We start from the raw sequence: 22,945 nt of genomic DNA on the forward strand, positions 1-22,945 counted from the left end.
AGATTCTCCAGGGACCCCACCGTTTGGTAGGTAGCTCATTCTAGGCGAGAAATGTTGGGTCAGGAAAGAGATTCAGTTATCCCACTTCTGTGAACTGAATATGGCCCTCATCTCTGGAAAGGGCCACTATTTCACTAACTCTGGCCCCCGAGAATATAACTTTCTGGGTTAAGTCTTTCAGAGAGCAATCCTCATTGTTCACTGTTGAAGCAAAGTGTAGGACCTTATCCAAGGACCATGAAATGGGCTTCGGAAGGGCTGCAGGCCTAAGCCTAGCACAGGCCTAAGCCTAGCACAGGCCTTAGGGATCTTGTTAAAGATTTCGTTTGACAAGTCTACTTGGAAGGCGTATAGCAGAGGTCTAGTCAAGGCTGATCTACACATTGTTATCGTATTGGCTGCTAAACCTTGTTTATGAAGGTGGACAAAAGAAGGATAAACAGAAGTCTGTGGAGATTTCTTTTGGTCCGTTTGCCTTGACGAAAGCAACCCACTTCTTCCAAAATGACTCATATTGTCCTCTAGTATACTTACATATATTCTTCCAAGAAGTCTATACTGTCTCTCGAGATCCCAAACCTTTTCTTTACTGCTAAGGAGAGAAAATCATGAGATGAAGGTTTTGAGTTTTCTGTGATGAAGCGAAGACAGTCGACTTCTGTACTTGTTGAGTCAGTACTGGGTCTGGCAGAGGGACCAGCCTCAGCTTCAGTTCCAATACTAGAGGGAACCAATTCTCTTTGGCCACTTGGGAGCACCTAGAGCTGCCGTTCCCTGAAAGGATCTCAGCTTGTTGAGGACCTTCATTAAGAGGTTGGTTGGAAGGAACAGATAAATCCAGTTCAATTTGTTCCAGTCAAGAAACATGGCGTCCATCGCTTCCGCTAGAGGGTCCTCGTATAGGGCCACATAACGAGGTAGCTTCTTGTTGTCGCTCGTCGAGAAGAGGTCGATCTGCAGTTCTGGGACTTGACGTAAGATGAAGGAGAAAGATCCTGCGTCTAGGGACCATTCTGACTCTATCGGCGTGAGCCTGGATAGAGCATCCGCAGTCACATTGCGGAACCCTTGAAGGTGAACTGCTGATAAATGCCATCTCTTCTTCTACGCTGGGCGGAAGATGGCCAACATCAATTGGTTGATTTGGGGTGATCTCGAACCTTGACGATTCAAACATTTCAATGTCACCTCGCTGTCCAAGATCAGTCTTATGTGGACTGAATGGCGAGGGGACAGTTTCTTCAGCATGAGAAAGACTGCCATGGCTTCCAAAACGTTGATGTGGAAGGTCGTGAATAGAGGAGATCAAGTCCCTTGGTGAGAGTGACCTCCCCAACCTTCCTTTGATGCGTCTGTATGGATGATGACTGAAGGTAGAGGTGGTTGCAAGGGCACCGACCTCTTCAGGTTCTTGGCCTTCGACCATGGCTTGAGAAGTGATCATAGTCGAGTCGGTATCGGTCTTCTTAGATCTCTTCGAGCGTTTGATACGTATCTTCTCCAGACTCCTGATGCATCTTTTAGTTGTGCTCTTAGCACCGGGTCTATCACTAATGCAAACTGAAGAGAACCCAGTAGTCTCTCCTGTTAGCGTTTTGATATCCTGTCGGATTTCAGTAGTCTCTTGACAGATCCTGCTATCTCTCTCCTCTTCCCTGGGGGAATGGAGAGACGGTGTGACTTTAAGTTCAAATGAATTCCTAGCCATTGAAACTCCTGAGCTGGAGATAATCGAAACTTCTTGACATTGATCTTGAATCCCAGATGTTCCAGGAATTGGATCACTTTCTTGGATGCTTGCATGCACTCCGTCTCGGATGCTGCCCACACCAGCCAGTCGTCCAGGTAGGCTACTACCTGGACACCTTCTAGGCGTAGTTATTGAACGACTGCATCTGCAAGCATTGTAAAAATCCTTGGGGCTATATTTAGTCCGAAGGGCATAGCTCTGAAGACGTATTTCTTCTTCTGTAGCCTGAATCCTAGGTAGGAGGAGAGTGGGCGGTTGATTGGAATATACCAATAGGCATCTGCCATGTCTATCAAGACTGTGTATGCCCTTTTTGGCAGCTGGGTCATTATGTGTTGAAGGGTTAAGATTCTGAACTGGTTGTTTTCTATGAACTAGTTGAGTGGCGACAAGTCCAGAATGACTCTGAGTTTGTCTGAGTCCTTCTTGGGAACACAAAACAGCCTTCCTTGGAATTTGATGGACTTTGCCCTCCTTATCACCCGTTTGCTCAAGAGTTCTCGGGTGTATTCTTCCAGGACGGGGGTGGAGTGTTGGAAGAATTGAGGAAATGATGGTGGAGCTGTCTTCCAGCTCCAACCTAGTGCGTTCTTGATTAGGCTGTGGGCCCAAGGATCGAAGGTCCCACGATCCTGAAATCTTTGGAGTCTTCCTCCTACCGGAAGCATCTCATTGCTTCGACTGTCTGGAGAACAAGCTTCCTTGATCGCGTCCTCCCTTACCCCTTCTTCCTCTTGGGGGTATCTAGAGGAGCCCCTTTTCGACCCTCTACCTTTAGGACGAAAGGTAGGGGTCTGCCTCTCATATGCAGGATTAAAGGCTGGTGACTGGGCAACCAGCTGCTGATGCCCCATTTGGTAAGTTGGCTGGGGTTGTGCCACCATCTGGGGCACCACGGTCATGGGAACTGCGGGAAGTTGTTGCTGCTGCTGTTGTCTGACAGGGCGAGAGGGCAACCTGGGTCTTTTCGTCTTCCTCTTTGGTTGGGGACCCTCATCCGGGGAAGACTTCCTCTTCGCTGACATGCCACACTTCTGGAGAAGATTTCTATTCTCCGTGGTGGCCTTGTCCACTACTTCTTTGACCACTTCACTCGGGAAGAGGTCTTTTCCCCAGATATTGGAGGCTATCATCTTCCTGGGTTCGTGTTTCACTGCAGCCGAAGCAAACACGAACTCCCTACATGCACATCTGGCCTTAACGAAGCCATATAGGTCTTTGACCAATGTAGCCAAATGTGATTTGGCGACGACCATGTTCATATCTGGGGATCTGTTGTCACTTGCCATTGCCTCCAAGTAAATATGGAGGGACAGGGATGCGGCAAGTCTCTCCTTTGTCTCTTGCTCCCTTCGCAAGAGAAAGTCAGACAGCTTAGGGAGGTTTTTACTGAACTGGCGTCCAGCAAGATCCGCCTCCAACTTCCCGACTGAGAAGGTAAGGTGGATTTCCTTCCAGTCGTTCCCGTCTGTAGGCAGGGCTAGGGACAAGGATCTACACTCCTTGACTGTAGGGCAAGGTTTACCTGCGTCCACTGCCTTCATGACTGCCTTAAACCCTTTTGCCGTAAAGGGAAAGGCTAGTTTAGCTGAAGCAAGAAAAGAAGGGTGTGTCTTGCTAAGGGCTGGCATTTTTGAATTAGTGAAGCCCTTTTCTTTCAGGCTACTTGCCAACAGAGCCTGAGCTTCTACATGATCAAGAACTATGACCTCTTTTGGTTCTGTCTCCTCCTTGGACATAGGTTCCGCCTTCAAGCGGACGAAGCAGTCTGGGTAAGACTTAAAGCTGGGCCAAAAGTCGACATCCTCTATGAGGACAGCCCCAAGCTTTTCTGAAATGAATATCTTCCCGTTGGTAATCGGCATATATTCCGCATGCCTCCAAGGGTTCACGTCAGAGCAAGGAGGAAGATCTTCCACGTTGAGTCTCCTCTGAGACCCACGGGACACGGCGAGATGGTCCATCCTTCTCCTCAATTCAGCGTCCCTTTCTTCGTTCTGCTTATGAAGACTTTCCATCATAGACATGAGACTAGCCAAAGCTTTACCCATGTCATCCGATGGAGGAGCAGAAGACGTAGAGGATACTGGTTCTGGGGCCAGAACCGACGAAACGGACTCCGATTCAACGTCATTCTCTTCAGTCTCGGGAGCCAGGGTAGACACCTCTTCTAGACCTTACGCTAGGAGGTCTTTATCGGTGTCCTCAGACACCTCCGACATCCTCTCATCTAGGTGGATGTCCTTCATCGCATCAGAGATGTCCGTATCTACAGAAATCTGGACGCAAGGGATCTCAGATTGAGGCAGGGGTATAACACCATCCACAGTCACCCTCAGGAACAGACAGCCACACATCCGTTCATTCGGAAGGTAAGGCCCCGTGGCATTCTTCTGAAAGCCACGAACCCATCTGCGCAGCTTACTCCGTGCTGCATCCCTTGACTCTGCTGTCTTGGGGTCATCAAAAGCCTCAGTAACCAAGGCCTTACAAACATTGCAGTCCTGGGGGGTCCCAGTACTTCAGAGGTCCCTTGGAGATGGAGCAGAGAGAATGAACCCTGCACTCTACATGGCCACAGAAGTCCTTGCTCCTCAGGCACTTGGGATGGTCCTCCTGTAGAGAGGAAAACTAAATGAGTATGCGGTAGTTCATCTCACCTGATAAACTACATGAATATTATTATTTTTTCATATTTATTGCATATATCTTAAGATAGACAAGCTAGAAAAGAATTAGGAAAGACACATACTTGGGTTTCCCATCCAGCCAGTTGCTGCGACCTCCCCCAAAATCAAAACCTATAGTCTTCCTATTCAGGAAACCCAATGGAAGAATTCTAACCTGTAAGGATAGATAAGTGTAACTTAACACTGATTTTCCAAAGGTTTTAATAATGAGGGTAAAGTGTAACTGATCATCTATCAGTATGTAGAAAGAAATCTTTTCTTTCCATATATAATTGGTCTCAACAATAGACTGTGCATGGATACACAGGGTATGTTGGAAAATAACTACTGTATAGTTTATACTACAGTTTTCTATCTGCAGTATGATCTATACTGTAAATATACTGGCTACTGTATAAGCATATACTATAGTTTTAGCCGGCACGTTGCCGGCTAGGCTAGCACCTGGCGGCACAGTTCACCCGGCGTCTTGCCGGCTATGGTAGTGTCGGCGCACCGGTCCAGCCGGCAAGGCAGTGGCCGGCAGCATCAACCCGGCGTAATCTAGCTGGCGCCTCACCGGCTGGGGTAGTGTCGGCGCACCGGTCCAGCCGCCACCTTGCCGACTGGGGTAGTAGCCGGCAGCATCAACCCAGCCGGCAGGTCGGCACCTGCCGGCTAGGTTAGTACCCGGCGGCACTAGCCGATAGAGAGAGAGAAAGCAAGGAGTGAAGGGTACCTTATTAAATGTATATTAACAGTAAATAAGAGTGTAAGTACTCAGTCTTACTTCCTTTCTCCCGAATGAGGGTTCAAATGGAAGGGGAGAATGTATCATTCAGGATTCCACCCAAACACAAACCACTGCCGGTCTCTGCCGGCCACTGGAATGTGGATGGCAGTCCAAGAGAGGACTGAAGAACACTCTACAGTATAGGGGTCTCCCACCGGCAGTCGGCCCAGCCGGCACAGCTTGTCCCAGAGCCTTGCGTCCATAAGGGAAGGCTGAGAGACTAAAACGCTACATGTAGGAGCCCCGGCCGGCCCCAAACCTGCTGGCAAGCGGTGAGATGATAAGACGACGGCCAAAGTGTTGCGATGGCTAGGTCATCAATAAAGGACAGAGGGGGGAGGGAAAAGGGTCCTGTATGAGGTGTGGAAAGAGCTGGCAAGGTTGCTGGTCCTACCACACCCTTAAGAAACTCTGTTTCAGTATCGGTGCCATCCTAGGCGGCAGGAGAATATCTATTCTCCAGCCTAAGGTCTGCCAATACAGTTAAGGGGACGGCGGCAGACTTGCCGCCTCAATTCAACAAGGGAGAAACAGAGTTCCAGTGCCGGCGCCATCCTAGGCGGCAGAAGAATGTCTATTCTTCAGCCTAGGGTCTGCGAGCACAGGACTAGTCTTCTAGACAGCAGGGAGAAGGTGGCTGCATCATACAACCACTTCAAGTGCGGCCTAGGAAGGTCTAGCCTCCTATGCCGGCAGCCTAGTCCGGCAGGGGAATGACTATTCACCCTGCCGGCCGGCCGCCGGCAAAACACCATATACTCTGAGGTTCTGACCGAAACCCAAAGCCTGCAATCTGCCGGCCAAGGGAAAGAGACAGAAAACACTAGCCTAGTCAGGCCTGAGTGTCTACTCGTAGGCAAGACCAACTAGGGTTGTAGCCTAAGGCTACGCTCAGAGGGAAGGAGGGATTATCCTTAAATCTCCACTGGAGACGAGTATCAGTTTATATAATAATTCTAGGAGATATCTTTCTCCGCCCGTATTGATAAAACGATACACGAGGGTAACCGGGGAACATGTATGAAAGTATACTAAAGCCACTAGGCTAGTAGCCTACCGGCGGGTGAGATTCGACTACCTTGATCGCCGAAACTCTCTCGTATACGATCTCAGAAGAGGAAATTATATATGCAATCAATGTATCGTATAAATTGCCTAAATAGCTTCATTTAATTGTTATTACACTAGGAATGTCTATTATATCATGCATGAAAGTAAACTAAAACGCATAGGCCAGGAAGCCTAACACAAGCAAGGTTCGGTTACCTAAATCACCGAAATTATCAAGAATACAATCGGCATAATATAATGAACTCCTAGCAATGAAGACTGAATAGCTTCAAAACATTCATGCTATAAACACCGGGAAAGTCGTTCAGGCTAACTAAATAACTCATGCGTAATGAACGACAGCGCCCATGATGCCTACAGTTAAGGCAAAGCTCTCTCACTTAATTTAACTTAATTTCACTGTGACGCAAGAGCTAAAATTTATACAATGTAAAGATCAAATACTCAACTTTCCAGAGGCAGAAGAGGATGGAGTTTGCATGATATCCTCAAAAAACCAAAGCGTAATGAGAGAGATAACCAGGAAAATCACCGAGCTATAGCACTACAGTTATAGGAATAAACATAGCGGCGACGTACAGCGCCATCTGGATACTCAAAGTAGTAAGGGAGGAAGGGTTACCTTGATATCGGCTCCCCTTCAAAATTTGCCACTTTCCCCCTCGAAGCGAAAACGCTATTCGGGGTGAAGATTGCTGTGTGTTGTATCAAGATATACGTCCCCTGATTTATGCGATATCCTTAGGAGAAATTTTAGGGATATTCGCGCCAGGAGTTAGAATTCTGGAGACCTAAACGTAAATTCTCTGGGAATATCACTGTCGTCAAATATACCCTAAGAAACTACTTATAGGAACCTTCCATCAGGACGACATGGCCTGAGCCCAAAAAACCATATTTCAGATAATGCTATTATGTGCAAGTATTTCTCATTTATCAATTCTCGAATTTCCAATCTCTTAAATTTACTGTATGGTCATTTGGTTTGTTTAAATTTGTGCAGTTAATACACTTTGGCCTTTGTGAGTTACATTCCTAGGTGGAATGTTTATCAGAATATTTCCTGTGACTTTATCATCAGTTTTAAACTTGCAATCTTTTTCAAGATGTCCATCTCTGACAGTTGTGGCAGGTGATCACGTGGTATCTATCACGTATGTTAAAATTGCACCCTCGCAACATAACTTTGTCAACATTATCATGAATAGCCTTTCGGACTTCAGGACAACATTTCAACAAATAGTGGGTAGTCCCACCTGCAGCATTTTTTCCTCAGTACCACACTTATCTTCTCTTCTATGTTTTGGATTTGGTCTAGGTAATGATTTCTTTGAATCAAGGCATTTACTACTTCATCTTCATCATTGTACACATTGCATATCATTATTTTTGGTTTTAATTTTCCGATTTTTATCGTTAGTGTCGGCAACCTATGTCTGAATTTTGTTTGCAGCCTCATTTCTGATAATTTTGTTACCAAAGTTTACATTTCCATTTGAAGTTGACCTCGTGTTAAGTATTGAAATGTCTTTAAGTGCCTGTTCAACCTTGTGTTTACTTTCAATAATTTTAGTTGTTGTATTCATTGATTTAATTACCAACAGATTTTTTTCCATAATTTTGTCAGCGTATGTCATTTTCTCTGATTTTGGGTACATCAGTGTTTGAAGTATTGCCTTAATTGATTCCATAGGCATAGCAAGATTATCAACTTTCTCAGTGAGGTCTTTTGTCTGGGAGGAATTTGCTGCGTGTGTGCTAAGGTCCGCAACTTTGTTTTCCAATTCAGCAATTCTCGCGTCTTGTTCGCTCAGAGCCTCTTCTCTTATACTCAGTTCTTCCTTCAATTTTGATATACATATATACCATGGCTGTTCTGGCTTCACCTACGCAGTGTGGACTTAACCAATTTAGGTTTCTTATTTCATTATCAGTGATGGCTGTCACTATATACATACATTTCTTATGGTAAAATCTATTGCAATCACATCCTATCCATTTTTTGCGGTCTCCCTCCATGGTTTCACATATGAGGCAGAAAAATACGCTTCGATGGAGGAATTTTTGCTTAACGAACGTTTCTTCAGGAATGGAACTCATTCGTATAACGGGGCATAGGTGTACACTGCAAATTTTTTTAGAAAAGGGTTTGCATTAAAACATCCCAAGGAAACGAAAGAATGAAAACATCCCTTAAAAGACCTTACTCGTTACAATGCTGGGAGGAATCTGGACCACAATGGAAGATGTAGCTTTAGTGGCTGTGAACCAATTACTGAATATCTAGACTTTCTCTTTTTCAGTTGTATTTTCATGGCCCCTATGCAAATCAAGACAGAGAAAAGAACTTATGGCTCGAGACCAAATTTGAAGTGTAAGATAAGCTTAAGTTAACCAAACACGATTCAATGATGAAAGATGGTAAAATGAGAAAATGAAGGAGAAAATTTTAAAGACTTCTAATCACATGAGAGGGAATATTCATACTGAGAACATCTCGTCCAGTATAATTACCACTGCTACATTATACATGAGGAATCAAAACGTTGTTTTACAGTGGTCACAGGAACTATACAGTAAGTTAATAAATATGGGAAATGGGATATTTGTTTATGGTCACTTCGCATATAACACTTATTTCTAAGACTGAAATTAAAAGTGAATTACCTTATTAGGAACCAGATGTCTATTGGATATTCAATAAACTGGGAGTCATCCACTTCACAATTTTTGTTTGCTTTCTCCTTTTGTACTGAAAATGAAACAGTTCCAAGTTACAGAATAAACAAAAGAGCAAATATTAACTAATATATATACAGTAGTAAAAAATTAACCCACAATCCCCAGTACGTACACCTGTAGTATTATCTAATACTAAACTACACAACAATTATCTGACTACTTAGATTCTAAGGCATTTATATATTGTAAATACTCTACTTAACAGCAATACTAGTTGATACTTACAACAATACTAGTTTTTATCTATCAATTTATATCCATATACTGTACTCATTTCTTAAAATGAACTGCCCTCTCTATACTTTATGTACTGCCACCTCTTCCTACAAGACAGCCTTATAAGAGTAAAATTATTAAATATCAATATCTTACACAAAAATAATTTCACATCCATTAGTATGCCATTATGTTTTAGTGACTAGTCCTTATTCTCTATCTTAAGCTCTTATAACATAAAATTCCCATTTCACACTGTTAGAAACCTAAAGATTGTCAACAACTGTTTCCTTATAAGGAATACAGTTAAAGTTAAATTAATTACATACTTCAATCAGAAAGGATTGATATTCGTGTCCGACTGTGGGGAATAGCCGTTCGGTCGTTAGCTTGACTCGAAGCTTTACCTATTTTTCTTAATAAATTAAAAGTAAATAACTTGATGCTACTTAGTATAGTAACTATTAGTGTTAATGATAAGTAAAATGAATGATAAAATTGAACTTATGAATTAAATGAGTTAAATTAGTAATTGCCTAATAGGCCTTAAGTTCGCACGTGCGTAATATGTACCTGTCAAAGGTAAGAAGTAAATTACCTCGGAGGTTACCACAGCCACGGCGAACAGTTCCAGTAAAAGTAATTCAGTGGGAAGGCCGGAATCTTTATAGGAAATTAACTCTGAACAAAACTAAACGTTCAAACTCCAAGACAACGACAATTTTGGAACACGTCAACATTTGTGATAAGTGTCTACATTATTATGTATCTTTGGACTTGTCTAGGGAAAAGGGTAATGTACGGCAATGTCACAAAGTTTTATTAGTAGATCTACTCTTTAATGTAAGTTTTTTTGGTTGTTGAATAATATTTTTGTTCATTAAATATAAGTAAGACTAAAATTAAAATAAATTCCAACATAATTCCAAAATTGTCGGTGTATTCCATATAATATTCCGGAGGTGAATTCGATGTGTTCATCGTTCCGTAAAATAAGTGATTTTTTAGAAACGGGTAACTGACTAACTGTCGCTCGGTATTTCGAATGGTAACCAATATGGAACTCAAGTGCGACGTAATTAGTAACATACATTATGTATTATAATCTATTTCATGTTCATATATAATGCACTCGGTAAACCGTAAGCATCGATAACTTTAGGTGGGCTGTTAACTTTTAAATATTTTTAGACTATTGATATTAAATCCATTACTGTAAATATAATTATATAAGTAATCAAGTCTGATAAAGAGGAAGAGTTTGTTGACCCTATGAATATCATATCCTCCTTGAGAAGGACGCGGGGAATACACAAACAGAAGATAACTATTTACTTAAAGAAGCTAACGGAGCTTCATGGTGATAATAGATTAACTTCTTCCTTCCGTAAGACTCAAATAACTGTGATCGAAAAAGAGATCGAGCAGGTTAAACACTTTGATGAAAAAATTAATAATGTTTTGGAGACACATGAAATAATGAACAGTAATGAACAATATTATAATGAGGATTTATATAGTCAGGCAGAAAATAGCATTCAGGTTAGTATAGAGCTCGACCAATATGAACAATACATAAGTGAGTCAAGTGGGGCTTCTGGCAACCTATCTGCCAATAAAGCTTTAGAAATGATGTCTAGAATGAATAGGTCTGATGGGAAACCCCTCATTTAGAATGTGGAATATTTAGTGGTGAGGAGAAAGATAAATTTGATTTCAATTCATTTCTTAATCAATTTAATAATGTTATTGGGTCCAGAAAAAACCTGTCTGATTCTGCCAAACAAATATATTTACATGGGTACCTTAGGGGCTATGCCTTGAAGGTAGTTAAGCATTTGACTATTTCTGACTGTAACTACCACTTGGCAATTGAAATGTTAAAAGAATTCCTTGACGTAAATTATATTATTGACGAGACTTGTAAGAACATTTTGAGTGTTACTCCAAGTGCTGAATATGATCAAGAATTCTCGTCGGTGAAGCTTTACCTCAACGAAATCAAATCCTATCTGCATGAATTGAAAGCACATAATATTGATTTATTGAAAGTGGGATCCTCTGGGCACATATATATGTGAGTCATATAGTATTTAATAAACTCCCCATACCAGTAAAGAGAGAGTTGGTTCACAAATTAAATACAAATTATCCTAATATATCTGACATTTTTCCCAATTATAATGAAATTATCAAAACTTTATCTAAAACTGTTTCCAATAGGAAAAAGACCTTCACTAAAACCTCTAGTAAACCTAGTCCTAGCAGTTCCTTTAAACCTAAAGAAAATAAGGTAGGTGTAACTACGATTCAAAATTTTAAATTTGCAAATAAAGTAACTAAATTAATTTTTAAATTATGTGCAGCTGAAGGCCATACTTTGGAAAAATGTGTTAACTTTAATCATTATGATAGAGTGGCCAGACTGAGGGAACTTTTACTATGCACTAGATGCGCTGGTTCATGGCATGAAGACAACGAATGTTACGGGAAACAAAATAAGTTAAGGTTTGAATGTCTGTTGTGTAGAAAGAGGGAACACATAACTCCTTTGTGCCCTTCTTTGAATAAAGCCGAACTAACTACTAAACTAACGGAAGCTTATGTTTTGCTCAAAGAAGTTTTGATGTGTCTCACATTTTACCTACTATGACTTTGTATTTAAGAAATGACAAAAGGGCTAGGAAAGACAGATGTCTGTTTGACACTGGCAGTCAGCAGTCATATATTTCCGAATCTGTCGCTAAAGATCTTTGTCAGGATGTAGAGGCGTTGTATGCTTTGGAATGTGATGTAAGCACATATATAGGGCAAGAAACTAAGGGCTTCAAGCAAATGTCACTGAAATAAATATAAACAACAATTTAATATTCATACCTTTATTAGTTGACAAATCACTTAATATAAACTTTGAAGTGCCCGGCATGAATCAAATAATAAATAAATTTAAAGAAAATAATATTGCTTTATTGGATGAGACTTTTTGTGACCACAGAAACCATGAAAGTATGAAGGTTGACATTATTGTTAGGAATAGATATCATTCAGTTTTTACCTTCGGTAACTTGGACTAAAATGTTGGGTGGAGCTTGTTTAGTTGTAAATAATTGAATAGCTCCTGTTGGTAATGTATTCAACTTTTGGATGAGGCAGAAAGTAAAGCTGTTATGGACTCCTTAGTTAATAAGAAAACACTGAATGTTAAAACAAAAAGCATGGTAAATTTAGTAATGGGTCCTTTAAAATCTTATTTCAATCCATTAGAGCATATATTAGAAGACAGTGAGGTAGACAATTGACTTGAACACCTTTTTAGTCTTGAATCCTTGGGAATAAAAAAAGTGTGAAAAAGAACTGGTCTCCTTTGATAAAGAACAAATTGACAGATTTAGAGAGGGGATCTCTTTTGATAATGGATTCTATCATGTAGAATTGCCCTGGTATACTGATAAAATTGACAGCGTCCCATCTAATAATTTTGTTTCACTTAGGGTATTAGACCGAACAGTAGAGCATCTTGGTAAAAAGGGTCTCATTAACAAGTACCAGGAAGTCTTTGATAAACAACTCGAGGATGGTATAATCGAGGAAATTAAAGTAAGTCCTTCTGACTATCATAAGTATGTATGGATTCCACATAGACCAGTTATAAAATTAGAAGAGCAAGTTACCACAAAAATCAGGCCAGTATTTAACTGTTCTTAAAAAACTTAAGAGGGAATTGCCTTCACTTAATGAAGCAGCTTATCCTGGGATAGATTTAATGGGCTCAATACTGAAATTGCTCTTTTACTTTAGAACTAATAAACATGTAATGTTGAGCGACGTTAATTAAGCTTTTATGATGATTAAATTAAAAAATGAAGTGGATAAAAATAGATTTTGTTTCTTTTGGAAACGGAAATAAATTAGTATCTTATCGCTACAAAACAATAGTTTTTGGTTACACTTCTTCACCTTTTATATTAAATTTTGTTATGAAACATCACGCAGAAAGTTATCCTGATGATAAGTGTAGAGAAATATTAACTAATAGCTTTTATGTAGACAATCTTCTTATAACTGGTAATAACATTGATGAAATGAAAAATATGTGTAAGCAAGCTAATGATAGGATGGAACAAGGGGCTTTATTTTAAGGTCTTGGAACTTCAATTGTGTAGAGTTGAGAGGAGAAATGGCGTCTGATAATAGATATGTTGAACATTCTTGCGAAAAGGATAAAGTATTGGGTTATAGATTCATTGTAAATAATGATTCTTTTAGTCTTGCGCCTTGTAAAATAGACCCAGAAGCAGATACAAAAAGAAAAGTATTGTCACAAACTTCTAAAATATTTGATCCTTTGAAAATAGTCCTTCCCGTAACAATAAGAGGCAAAATTTTAATGAGAAAAATACGGAAATTAGATGTTGGTTGGGATCAAAATTTACCTAAAGACATTTGTGGGGAAGTGAAAATTATTAGTAGAGATTTTGAAATGTTATCTGAACTTAAATTTCCTAGAGAGTCCCTTTATGATATAGATTCGTATGGTCTTCATATTTTTTGGGCTCAGGCCATGTCGTCCTGATGGAAGATCCTTTAAAGTAGCTTCCTCGAGTATATATGACTACAATGATATTCCCAGAGAAGGTATCCAGAATTCTAACTCCTGGCGCAAATATCCCTAACTTTTACTTTTAGGGATATCGCATAATATCAGAGGACGTATTCTTGACACGCCACATAACAATCTTCACCCTGAATAGCGTTTACGCTTCGAGAGGGAAAGTGGCAAGAAACAAAAGGGGAGCCGTTAAAAAGGCACCCCTCCTTACTGTTTTGAGTACCTAGATGACGTCATATCCGTCCGCCATCTTTATTCCTTATCTCGTAGCACCATTGCTCGGTGATTTTCCTGTGTTCTCTCGCTATTTTGGAAGAATCCCAGATTTATCATGCTTTCCCCAGCCTCATCTGCCTCTGGAAAGTTGAGTATTGATCTTTACATTGTATAAATATAAGCTCTTGCCTTGTTTTAATATGAATTAAGGTTAAATTAATGTTGCAAGAGCTGCTGCCTAGCCAGAGGCGTCATGGACGCTGTCGTTCGTAATGCACGAGTCATTTAGTTAGCCAGAATGACCTCCCCGCCCTTAATAGCTTTAATATCTTTAGCTATTTAGTCTTCATTGATAGGAATGCTTTCTGGGTCAACCTGTGACGCCCGGTGAAAAGGGTCCATCTTATCTCTTTTCTGATATAAATACTTCCAAATATACCAGAGAAAGTTAAAGCATGGAATGCAGAGGTTACTACCCTCGTGCGAGCACCCTAAGGGCGTCGTGTATAAAGATAGGGCGTGTGAAAACCACTATTCACAGGTCGTCTTCCATTTAGATAAATCCTTCATCAAAAGGGGGAGCCACCACAGCGGCACTAACCAAACTCACCTGATCCACTCAGCGACGCCCGCCTCGAGCGCCATCTACACATCCTTCTTTTGGACTCGTGTTTGACGATTACCCTGTTTTTGTGCTCTCGTGTTTTGGCTGTTTTTTGGATTTCTTCACCATGGCTGAAGCTCTCCTTACCCCTACGCCAATGTTAAGTACCATAGATTGTTTTGACATTACTTTTAGTACCAGGCATGTTTATGTTAATTAATAGGAAGTGTTCTAGTGCGTTCGGCTTTTTGCCTTCCCGCGGCCATTGTTGTTGTTTACGCTCAGTACGTTTCAGTTTTGCTTGTTGCCCTTAGGTACTTTTGTCATTCTAGGTTCTTTTAATCTTATTCTAGATTATGGGCCGTGTGCCACTTATTTTGAACCAGTTTATATTATCTTTTGGTACTTATTAGTCAATTACGAGTCCGTATCTTATGTTAACGAAGAATAGCTTTCGGGGTTTTATTAGAGTTTAGTTTCCACCAACTATGTTGGCGTTTTTCTTACGATTCGCCATGTTTTTGACTGGTTGTTACCTCCCCCTTTTCGCTATTCTTCGTTCCATTTCTTTATTATTATTATTTTTTCATCGGACAGATGTGTTTTATGTATTTTTGGGGTTCGTGTTGTTGTAGATTGATCGTTGTAACCGCCGAGTGCGAGAGGCTGGAGTTCCCATTTTCTTTCACACAGACTCGGGTTCTCCCTCTCTCTATCTCCCCCTTCTGGGATTTTCTTCGTCTTAGACAAGTTTTTATTTTTACCAGGTTACTTCGTTCTTTCTTATATTATTGGCTAGTGTTGGTTTTATTCTTAGATCCTGTTCGTGTTAGTCTTTTATAGGTTAGTTGGCCTGCCTTGAGCCGCCTCCCGTTCCCCCTCCCCCTAGTCCCACCCTCTCCCCGCTCCGGCCTGGGAGTTGGGTCAGGTCCTCCATCGAACTCTGCCATGAGTTTTCACTACTATGAGCTGGGAACACTCACTTACCTATTTATCTAGTGCGCCCCTTTGGCAGGGAATCCTCCCCTCGTTGGCCCTCCGCACCTTGACTCCGGCTACGGCCCATAGTTTCACTCGACAATTACATTATCTCCGCCCCCCTTTTTGTTAATTTCTCCGGTAGTCACTACCGGAGATCGTTTCAGAGATCAGGTTATTTAATTCATTTTAATTTTGTCCCTTATGGATTAAGGATCTTCTTCCACCCCCCCCCCCCTGGGCCTCCGTCGCACTACGGGGCGCTCCCATACCACTATGCCTTGACTTTTATCAGTAATTACTTAGGAGCTCCGGCTCCTCTATATGCACTATATCTCTCCGGTCTACTAAGGAGTATACTCTCATAATTTTATCATTGTAGTAATTACGGCGGAGCTCCGGCTCCTTATATTACACGAACCCATCCCTTTACTTATTATTATTATTATGTCAAGTTAAAGCCTCCGGGAGACTTTGTACTTATTTTACCTTTTTATTACAGAAAGTTCGCTGTGCCGCCAAGGGCTGCTCTGCAACCTTTTTGAATCTGGTAGGCCATGACGTCTGCCGGTCCCACGCCCACTGTGCGATCTCCTTTGTCCGGGAAGCTGGCCAGCCCTCTTACATGGTCTGGTTCCCGGAGGCGTGCACGCTCTGCTATGAGCTGTCCTCTATTCTCCTCAATGATGATGTAAGATTTCTCAATTTTATCATTCATGCTAATATTTTATTGAGGCTCCGCTTATTATATAGTTTGATGTTGTAAGATTTCTCAAATTTATCATTCATTCTAATATTATATTGAGGGTCAGCTTATTATATAGACATTTCTCTTAGTAATCTTGATATTCTGTCGTTCTAAAGTGACTCCCCCTTTTCCAGGCTGACGAAGATTAGCTCCGGACGGCCAAAACCAGCCTCCGGACTTGGGTATCTGGTTTTGGGAGGAATGACCCAACTGGTTGCCCTTACCTCCTCGACGCGGACTTGGCCTCCCGACTGTTTCCGTGTTCGTCCTCGGCCGCGGTACCCTTGGAGCAAGCTTCTCCCATCATTGAGGGTATCAGGGCGGCCCTTCCTGTGGAAGAAGAACACCAGCTCTGCGGCGACCTCTCCACCCTCGACATCCACACCGAACCTATGGATGAGCAGGTTAGTGGTGCAGAGTTGGCAGAATCCTTTCTTTCCCCTACTCCTTCCTCGGCTTTGACAAACCTCAGGCTTCCCCTTGGGAGGGTTCCGTCTCGGTCCGTCCCAAGGTTAAGCCAATACGCAAAAATAAACCCAAACCCAGTAATCCAGCTTCACCACAATTCATATCTCCGGTCCCTGGACCTTCCTCAGCCCCTGACATCCCAATGCTGTCACGAACTCCTCCTTCTACTAAAGGACAGAGGAGTAAGGCCGCAAAGTCCAAGGCTTCAGCTGTAGGTAGCTCCTCGGATTTCCACATAACCATGGAGTTGATTCAGGATATGATGGAGTCGAAGCTGCAGAGACACTCAGGGGTCATATCGGAGCTCAAGGACATGGTGGCTAGCCTCCTCCGTGTGGGGTCTCAGCCTGCTCTGCCCCTAGGTCCTGACACCTCTAAGTTGCCGCCTTTTGATAAGAATAACCCTTGGCGGTTCGCTAGGCATGCTCCTTATTTGGACGGCACGCTTACTCTAGAAGGCTTGGGGACCCGCCCTCTAGACGATCTGGAGTTCTACCCTCCTGATCTCCAGTTCCCCTTCAATGGTTTTGTTCGCCTGAAAGAGCATGCCCTGATCCGGATGGATAAGGTCCCGAAGGAGACAGTTATATTCCCTAAAGAGCAAGCCCAAGCTGTCTGGGCTCGTACTCTCGCGGAATGGGGATGCGTCAACTCTAAGTTGACTCCCCACAAGGAAGCGTACACCATTTTTATCACTCCTCAGTCCATCCCGTCTCCTCTTACGGATAAGATAGCTGAATTAACTATTCAGTCAGTTAAGGATGGCATCCCCATGCCGACCCTTAAAGAGACAGATCCCACCTCTCTCCTCGTCCCAAGCACCTCGGCGCTCTGGCACGATGCCTCAGCTACTTTTACGGTGGGTAAACTCGACCCGGACTGCACTTCTCTCTTCTCGGAGAGACTCCCCAAGCTTCCGGACCATTTATTGAAAGTAGAGTTCGAAGCAAGAAACCGGCTGGCTAGGTCACTCAACTCGGTCGTATCCTCAGAGTTGATTGCTTCCCTCTACAGTTATGAACCTCTCTTTAGAGTGCAAGCAAAGAACCTCCTGCAGTCGTTCCAATCAGACCTTCACGACTTCTGGACTGCGAGAACGAATTGCAGAAAACACGTTCTCGCCGAAGCCTCTATTAGGCATGAACCTAATAGGCTTATTGCCTCCTCCTGCTGGGGTAAAACTCTTTTTCCTCAGGAAGAGGTCGATAAAGTCCTCCAAGACGCAGCGAGGGTTAACCAGAACCTAAAAGTTCGATGGGGCCTTTCAAATAAACGTAAATTTGAAAATATGCCGAGACAACCTTTCTCTAAGAAGAAGCAAAGGTCCTATACCCCATATAAGTCTAACCGTGGCCAGCTTCACCATTCTTCAGGCCCTCACTCTCCAACTCCCTCTACATCCAAATCTGCCCCTCCTCAGCAGATTGTATTCGTCCCGGCAACTCAAGGTACCCAACCGGCTCCTGCGGCATTTTGGATGACCTCCCCTGCCTTCAATCAGGCTTACGAAACCTCGGGTTCCTTTCGAGGATACCCTAGAGGCGGCAACAGGGGTAGAAGTCAGTTCTGTCAGCGAGGCGGACCCAGAGCCAGAGGTTCCCGGGGAGGACGAGGGGCTAAGTTCAACCCCAAACAATGAGATGAATCAGGTAGGAGGGAGACTATACTAGTTTCGGGACCAGTGGACCTTCAGTCCCTGGGCCCACAGTATACCTGGGCCTACAATATAGTCTCAAAAGGCCTGGGCTGGAAATGGGCACAAGGTTCCCCACCTCCGACAGTGTCCTTCTTCCAGAAGCCCACTCCCATCCTAGAAGAGTACACCAAGGACCTATTGAAGAAGAAGGCCATAAAGAGAGTACGAACACTGGAATTTCAAGGCCGCCTGTTCACTGTTCCAAAAAAGAATTCGTCGGCGTTGAGAGTAGTCCTGGACCTGTCCAAACTGAATTCTTACATTCTTTGCGACAGGTTCCGTATGCTGACTATCTCTCAGGTACGGACCTTACTTCCCCGTGGGGCCGTCACCACCTCTATCGATCTTACAGACGCCTATTATCACGTCCCAGTAGCACGCAACTTCTCTCCTTACCTCAGCTTCCGCCTAGGCAAGAAATCCTATGCGTTCAAAGTGATGCCCTTCGGCCTCAGCATCGCCCCCAGGATATTTACAAAGCTAGGGGAGACGGTGCTAGAACAGCTCAGGAGCCAGGGAATCATGGTGATAGCTTATCTGGATGACTGGCTCATCTGGGCACGGACGATTCAAGAATGCCACAAGGCTACAACCAAAGTGGTTCAGTTTCTGCACAAGATAGGATTTCAAGTCAACTTGCAAAAATCTCGCCTCCAACCAGCAAGCAATTTCGAATGGTTAGGCATCCGCTGGGACCTCACAAGTTACAAACTGTCTTTTCCCCCAAAAAAGGTCAAAGAGATAGCATCAAAGACAAAGCACTTCATCAGGAACAAACAGGTTTCAAGAAGAGCCTTAGAAAGAGTTCTAGGCTTACTCCAATATGCTTCAGTGACAGACCTCTTATTGAAGGCCAAACTCAAGGACATAAACCGAGTTTGGAGAAAGAGAGCTAAAACATGATTACGAGACAAGATATCAAAGATCCCCTCAGTCTTAATACGAAGACTCCGGCCATGGTCAAAACCAGAGAACCTCTCCAAATCGGTTCCTCTGCAATTCCCTCCTCCACGGGTGACAATTCACACAGATGCGTCTCTCAGTGGTTGGGGGGCTACTACAAACACCAGATGTTTCAGGGCTCTTGGTCCCCTGCTATGAGACAGTTCCACATCAACGTGTTAGAGGCCATGGCAGTATTACTGACCTTAAAACGACTATCCCCTCCACGCTCCACTCATATCAGGATAGTCTCGGCAGTAGTCCACTGCATAAACAGAGGCGGATCAAAATATCCCAATCTGAATCAAGTCCTGGTCATGATCTTTACCTTGGCAGTTGAAAAGAACTGGTTCCTGTCAGCCACTCACCTAGCAGGAGTCCAAAACGTGATAGCGGACTCACTATCCAGGACAAAACCACTAGAATCAGAATGGTCCCTAGACATGAATTCATTCCGGTGGATATCCAGACTGGTTCCCGGTCTCCAGGTAGACTTGTTTGCGACACAACTCAACCACAAACTTCCCTGTTACGTGGCTCCGAACCTGGACCCTCAGGCTTATGCTATGGACGCATTAGCCCTGGATTGGAACCGTTGGAAGAAGATTTACCTATTCCCTCCGGTGAATCTTCTGATAAAAGTTTTACCCAAACTACGCTCCTTCCACGGAGCGGTGGCTTTGGTAGCACCTCATTGGCCAAAAAGCAGCTGGTTTCCTCTCCTCCTTGAGTTGAAACTCCGCCCATTTCGGATCCCATTCCCCAAGCTGACCCAAGTGGTCCAAACGCGGACTGTGTCAGATTCCTCAAGGATAGCGCTAACCCTAACTTTGTGGATTTCATGAAATTTGCAGCCCACAAGGACGCAAATATTGATCCGGAAAATGTCCTCTTTATCGAATCAGACAAGAGGGACTCCACACTTAGACAATATGATTCGGCTGTTAAGAAGCTAACAGAATTTCTAAAGAATTCAGAAGATACTCGAATGACCCCTAACCTGGCCATTTCGTTTTTTAGGCCTATTTGACAAAGGCCTAGCAGCTAGTACTATAACCACGAATAAGTCAGCTTTGAAAAAGATCTTCCAGGTGGGTTTCAATATTGACCTAGCAGACTCCTATTTTTCATCCATTCCAAAAGCCTGTGCTAGGCTCAGACCTTCTGTTTGTCCAAAAAAGGTCTCATGGTTTCTGAACGACGTCCTCAAGCTCGCTTCAGACACCGATAACGAATCCTGCTCTTACATCTCGCTTCTTAGGAAGACCTTATTTCTTACAGCCATGGCCTCAGGTGCTAGAATCTCGGAATTAGCAGCTCTCTCCCGTAATCCTGAAAACCTAGATTTCCTCCCATCAGGAGAAGTCCTACTCTCTCCAGATAGAGCTTTCCTAGCCAAAAATGAGGTCCCACAAAATAGGTGGTCCCCTTGGAAAATTATTCCTCTACCCCAAGATGCTTCTCTGTGTCCAGTTGCTATGCTTCTGGCCTTTTTAGCTAGGACTGCCTCACGCTCATCTGGCCCCTTGTTTGTCAGGAACAAGGAGGTACTATTTCCATCCAAGGCATCAGACAGCAAATCCTTTATTTCATCAAACAAGCTAACCCGGAATCTTTTCCACATGCCCATGATATCCGGTCCGTAGCCAACTCCATCAATTATTTTCAGAACATGGATTTTGATGACCTTAAGAAGTACACGGGTTGGAAATCCCCGAAGGTTTTCAAACGCCACTATTTAAAGAACTTACAGGCCCTTAAATTTCCTACTATTGCAGCTGGGAGTCTCATCTCCCCCGAATAATTTCTTCCTTTCTTCCTTTCGTCCACCTCTCCTCCTTCTCCCTCCTACCTGCCACTCTCACCGCAATGCCTCTCACCTCGGTCGGTGATTTAGCCCCATTTACTATGTTATGTCGGTGGTTTAGCCCCATTACTATGTTATGTCATGTTGCCTTGTTCATTTTGGTAGCTCTCATTTTGGATTGTATATACTTTATCCATGGGTATTGTACTGTTTGCCATGTTTTTTTTTTGTACCCTTACTATGTTTTTGCCTCTTGCCATTATTGCTTTGCCCTTTGCTACCTATGATTATGGTCTATGCTGGTATTACGTTTTTTGAGCTGTTGTACAGTATGCTTTACTTGTTCCTTCATGGCATTATTTATTTTATATTTAAGGTTTTGTTTGTATGTAACATTACGTTCCTTAATATATAACCTCCATTTTGCATAACGTTTTTACTTTACCTTTTGTTTTGTGGGCTTGGAAGGCATTCTCTGGTACATTTTCACCGGGCGGCACAGGTCGACCCAGAAAAGAGATTTTGACGAAGGAAAAATCTATTTCTGGGGAGATACCTGTGACGTCCGGTGAAACCCTTCCCTGGTTTTTTCCCAGTCCCTTTCCTTTCCAAGCCATCTCATACAGAAGGATGTGTAGATGGCGCTCGAGGTGGGCGTCGCTGAGTGGACCAGGTGAGTTTGGTTAGTGCCGCTGTGGCGGCTCCCCCTTTGATGAAGGATTTATCTAAATGGAAGACGACCTGTGAATAGTGGTTTTCACACGCCCTATCTTTATACACGACGCCCTTAGGGTGCTCGCGCGAGGGTAGTAACCTCTGCATTCCATGCTTTAACTTTCTCTTGTATATTTGGAAGTATTTATATCAGAAAAGAGATAAGAAGGACCCTTTTCACCGGATGTCACAGGTATCTCCCCAGAAATAGATTTTTCCTTCGTTAAAATCCCTTTTATATTATGCCGATAGTATTATTTTTAGGCTCAAGCCATGACGTCCTGATAGAAGGTTCCTTCAGTAACTTCCTAAGGGTATATATGACTACAGTAGATATTCCCAGAGAATTAAACTAAAGGTTTCACAGAATTCTAACTTCTGGCGCGAGTACCCATAAGGTTTCCCTTTAGGATATCGTATAATAACAGGGGACGTATGCTTGACACGCCACATAGCTATCTGCACCCCACATAGCATTTACGCTTCGAGGGGGAAGTGTGGCAAGTTATGGGAGGAGCCGTTACAAAGTTCTCATTCTCCTTTACTGTTACGGTACTCGGCGACGTCAACATCCGGTCGCCATGTTGGCCGCCATCTTGACTGACATCACCGTTGTGCGCCATTTCCTCATTCCTTCATACGTAGTTTCTGACTAGGTGTTTTTCCCAGTGTTCGCTAAGTATTTTCGCAATGTCGCAATCTTCTGCCTCGCCTTCTTCTGGAAAGTTGAGTACCATATTCTTGTATTGTATAAATAAGCTCCAGCCGTAAAGTAACGTCTTTTTATCTTAAAATCCTGTGTTTTGTGGTGGAGCTGTGCCCCGACCGGAGGCGTCATGATGCCGACGCTGTTGTTTGCCTCGCATGCTTTATTAAGTTAGCCAGAACAACCTTCCCGGTCTTATAACTAATAATCAACATT

At 43.0% G+C, this 22,945-nt stretch overlaps 1 protein-coding gene across 1 annotated transcript in view; it reads right to left on the reverse strand.

Moving 5' to 3' along the window:
* Nucleotides 1–22,945, reverse strand: part of fsd (fates-shifted) — a 407,209-nt gene that overhangs the window by 333,594 nt on the left and 50,670 nt on the right. Inside the window, exon 2 of the mRNA XM_068391723.1 lies at nucleotides 8,951–9,035. Coding sequence (XP_068247824.1) covers nucleotides 8,951–9,035 — 85 coding nt within the window. The remainder of the gene's footprint in view (nucleotides 1–8,950; nucleotides 9,036–22,945) is intronic.

Source organism: Palaemon carinicauda, chromosome 18 (genome assembly GCF_036898095.1).
Source record: "Palaemon carinicauda isolate YSFRI2023 chromosome 18, ASM3689809v2, whole genome shotgun sequence".
Taxonomy (NCBI): domain Eukaryota; kingdom Metazoa; phylum Arthropoda; class Malacostraca; order Decapoda; family Palaemonidae; genus Palaemon; species Palaemon carinicauda.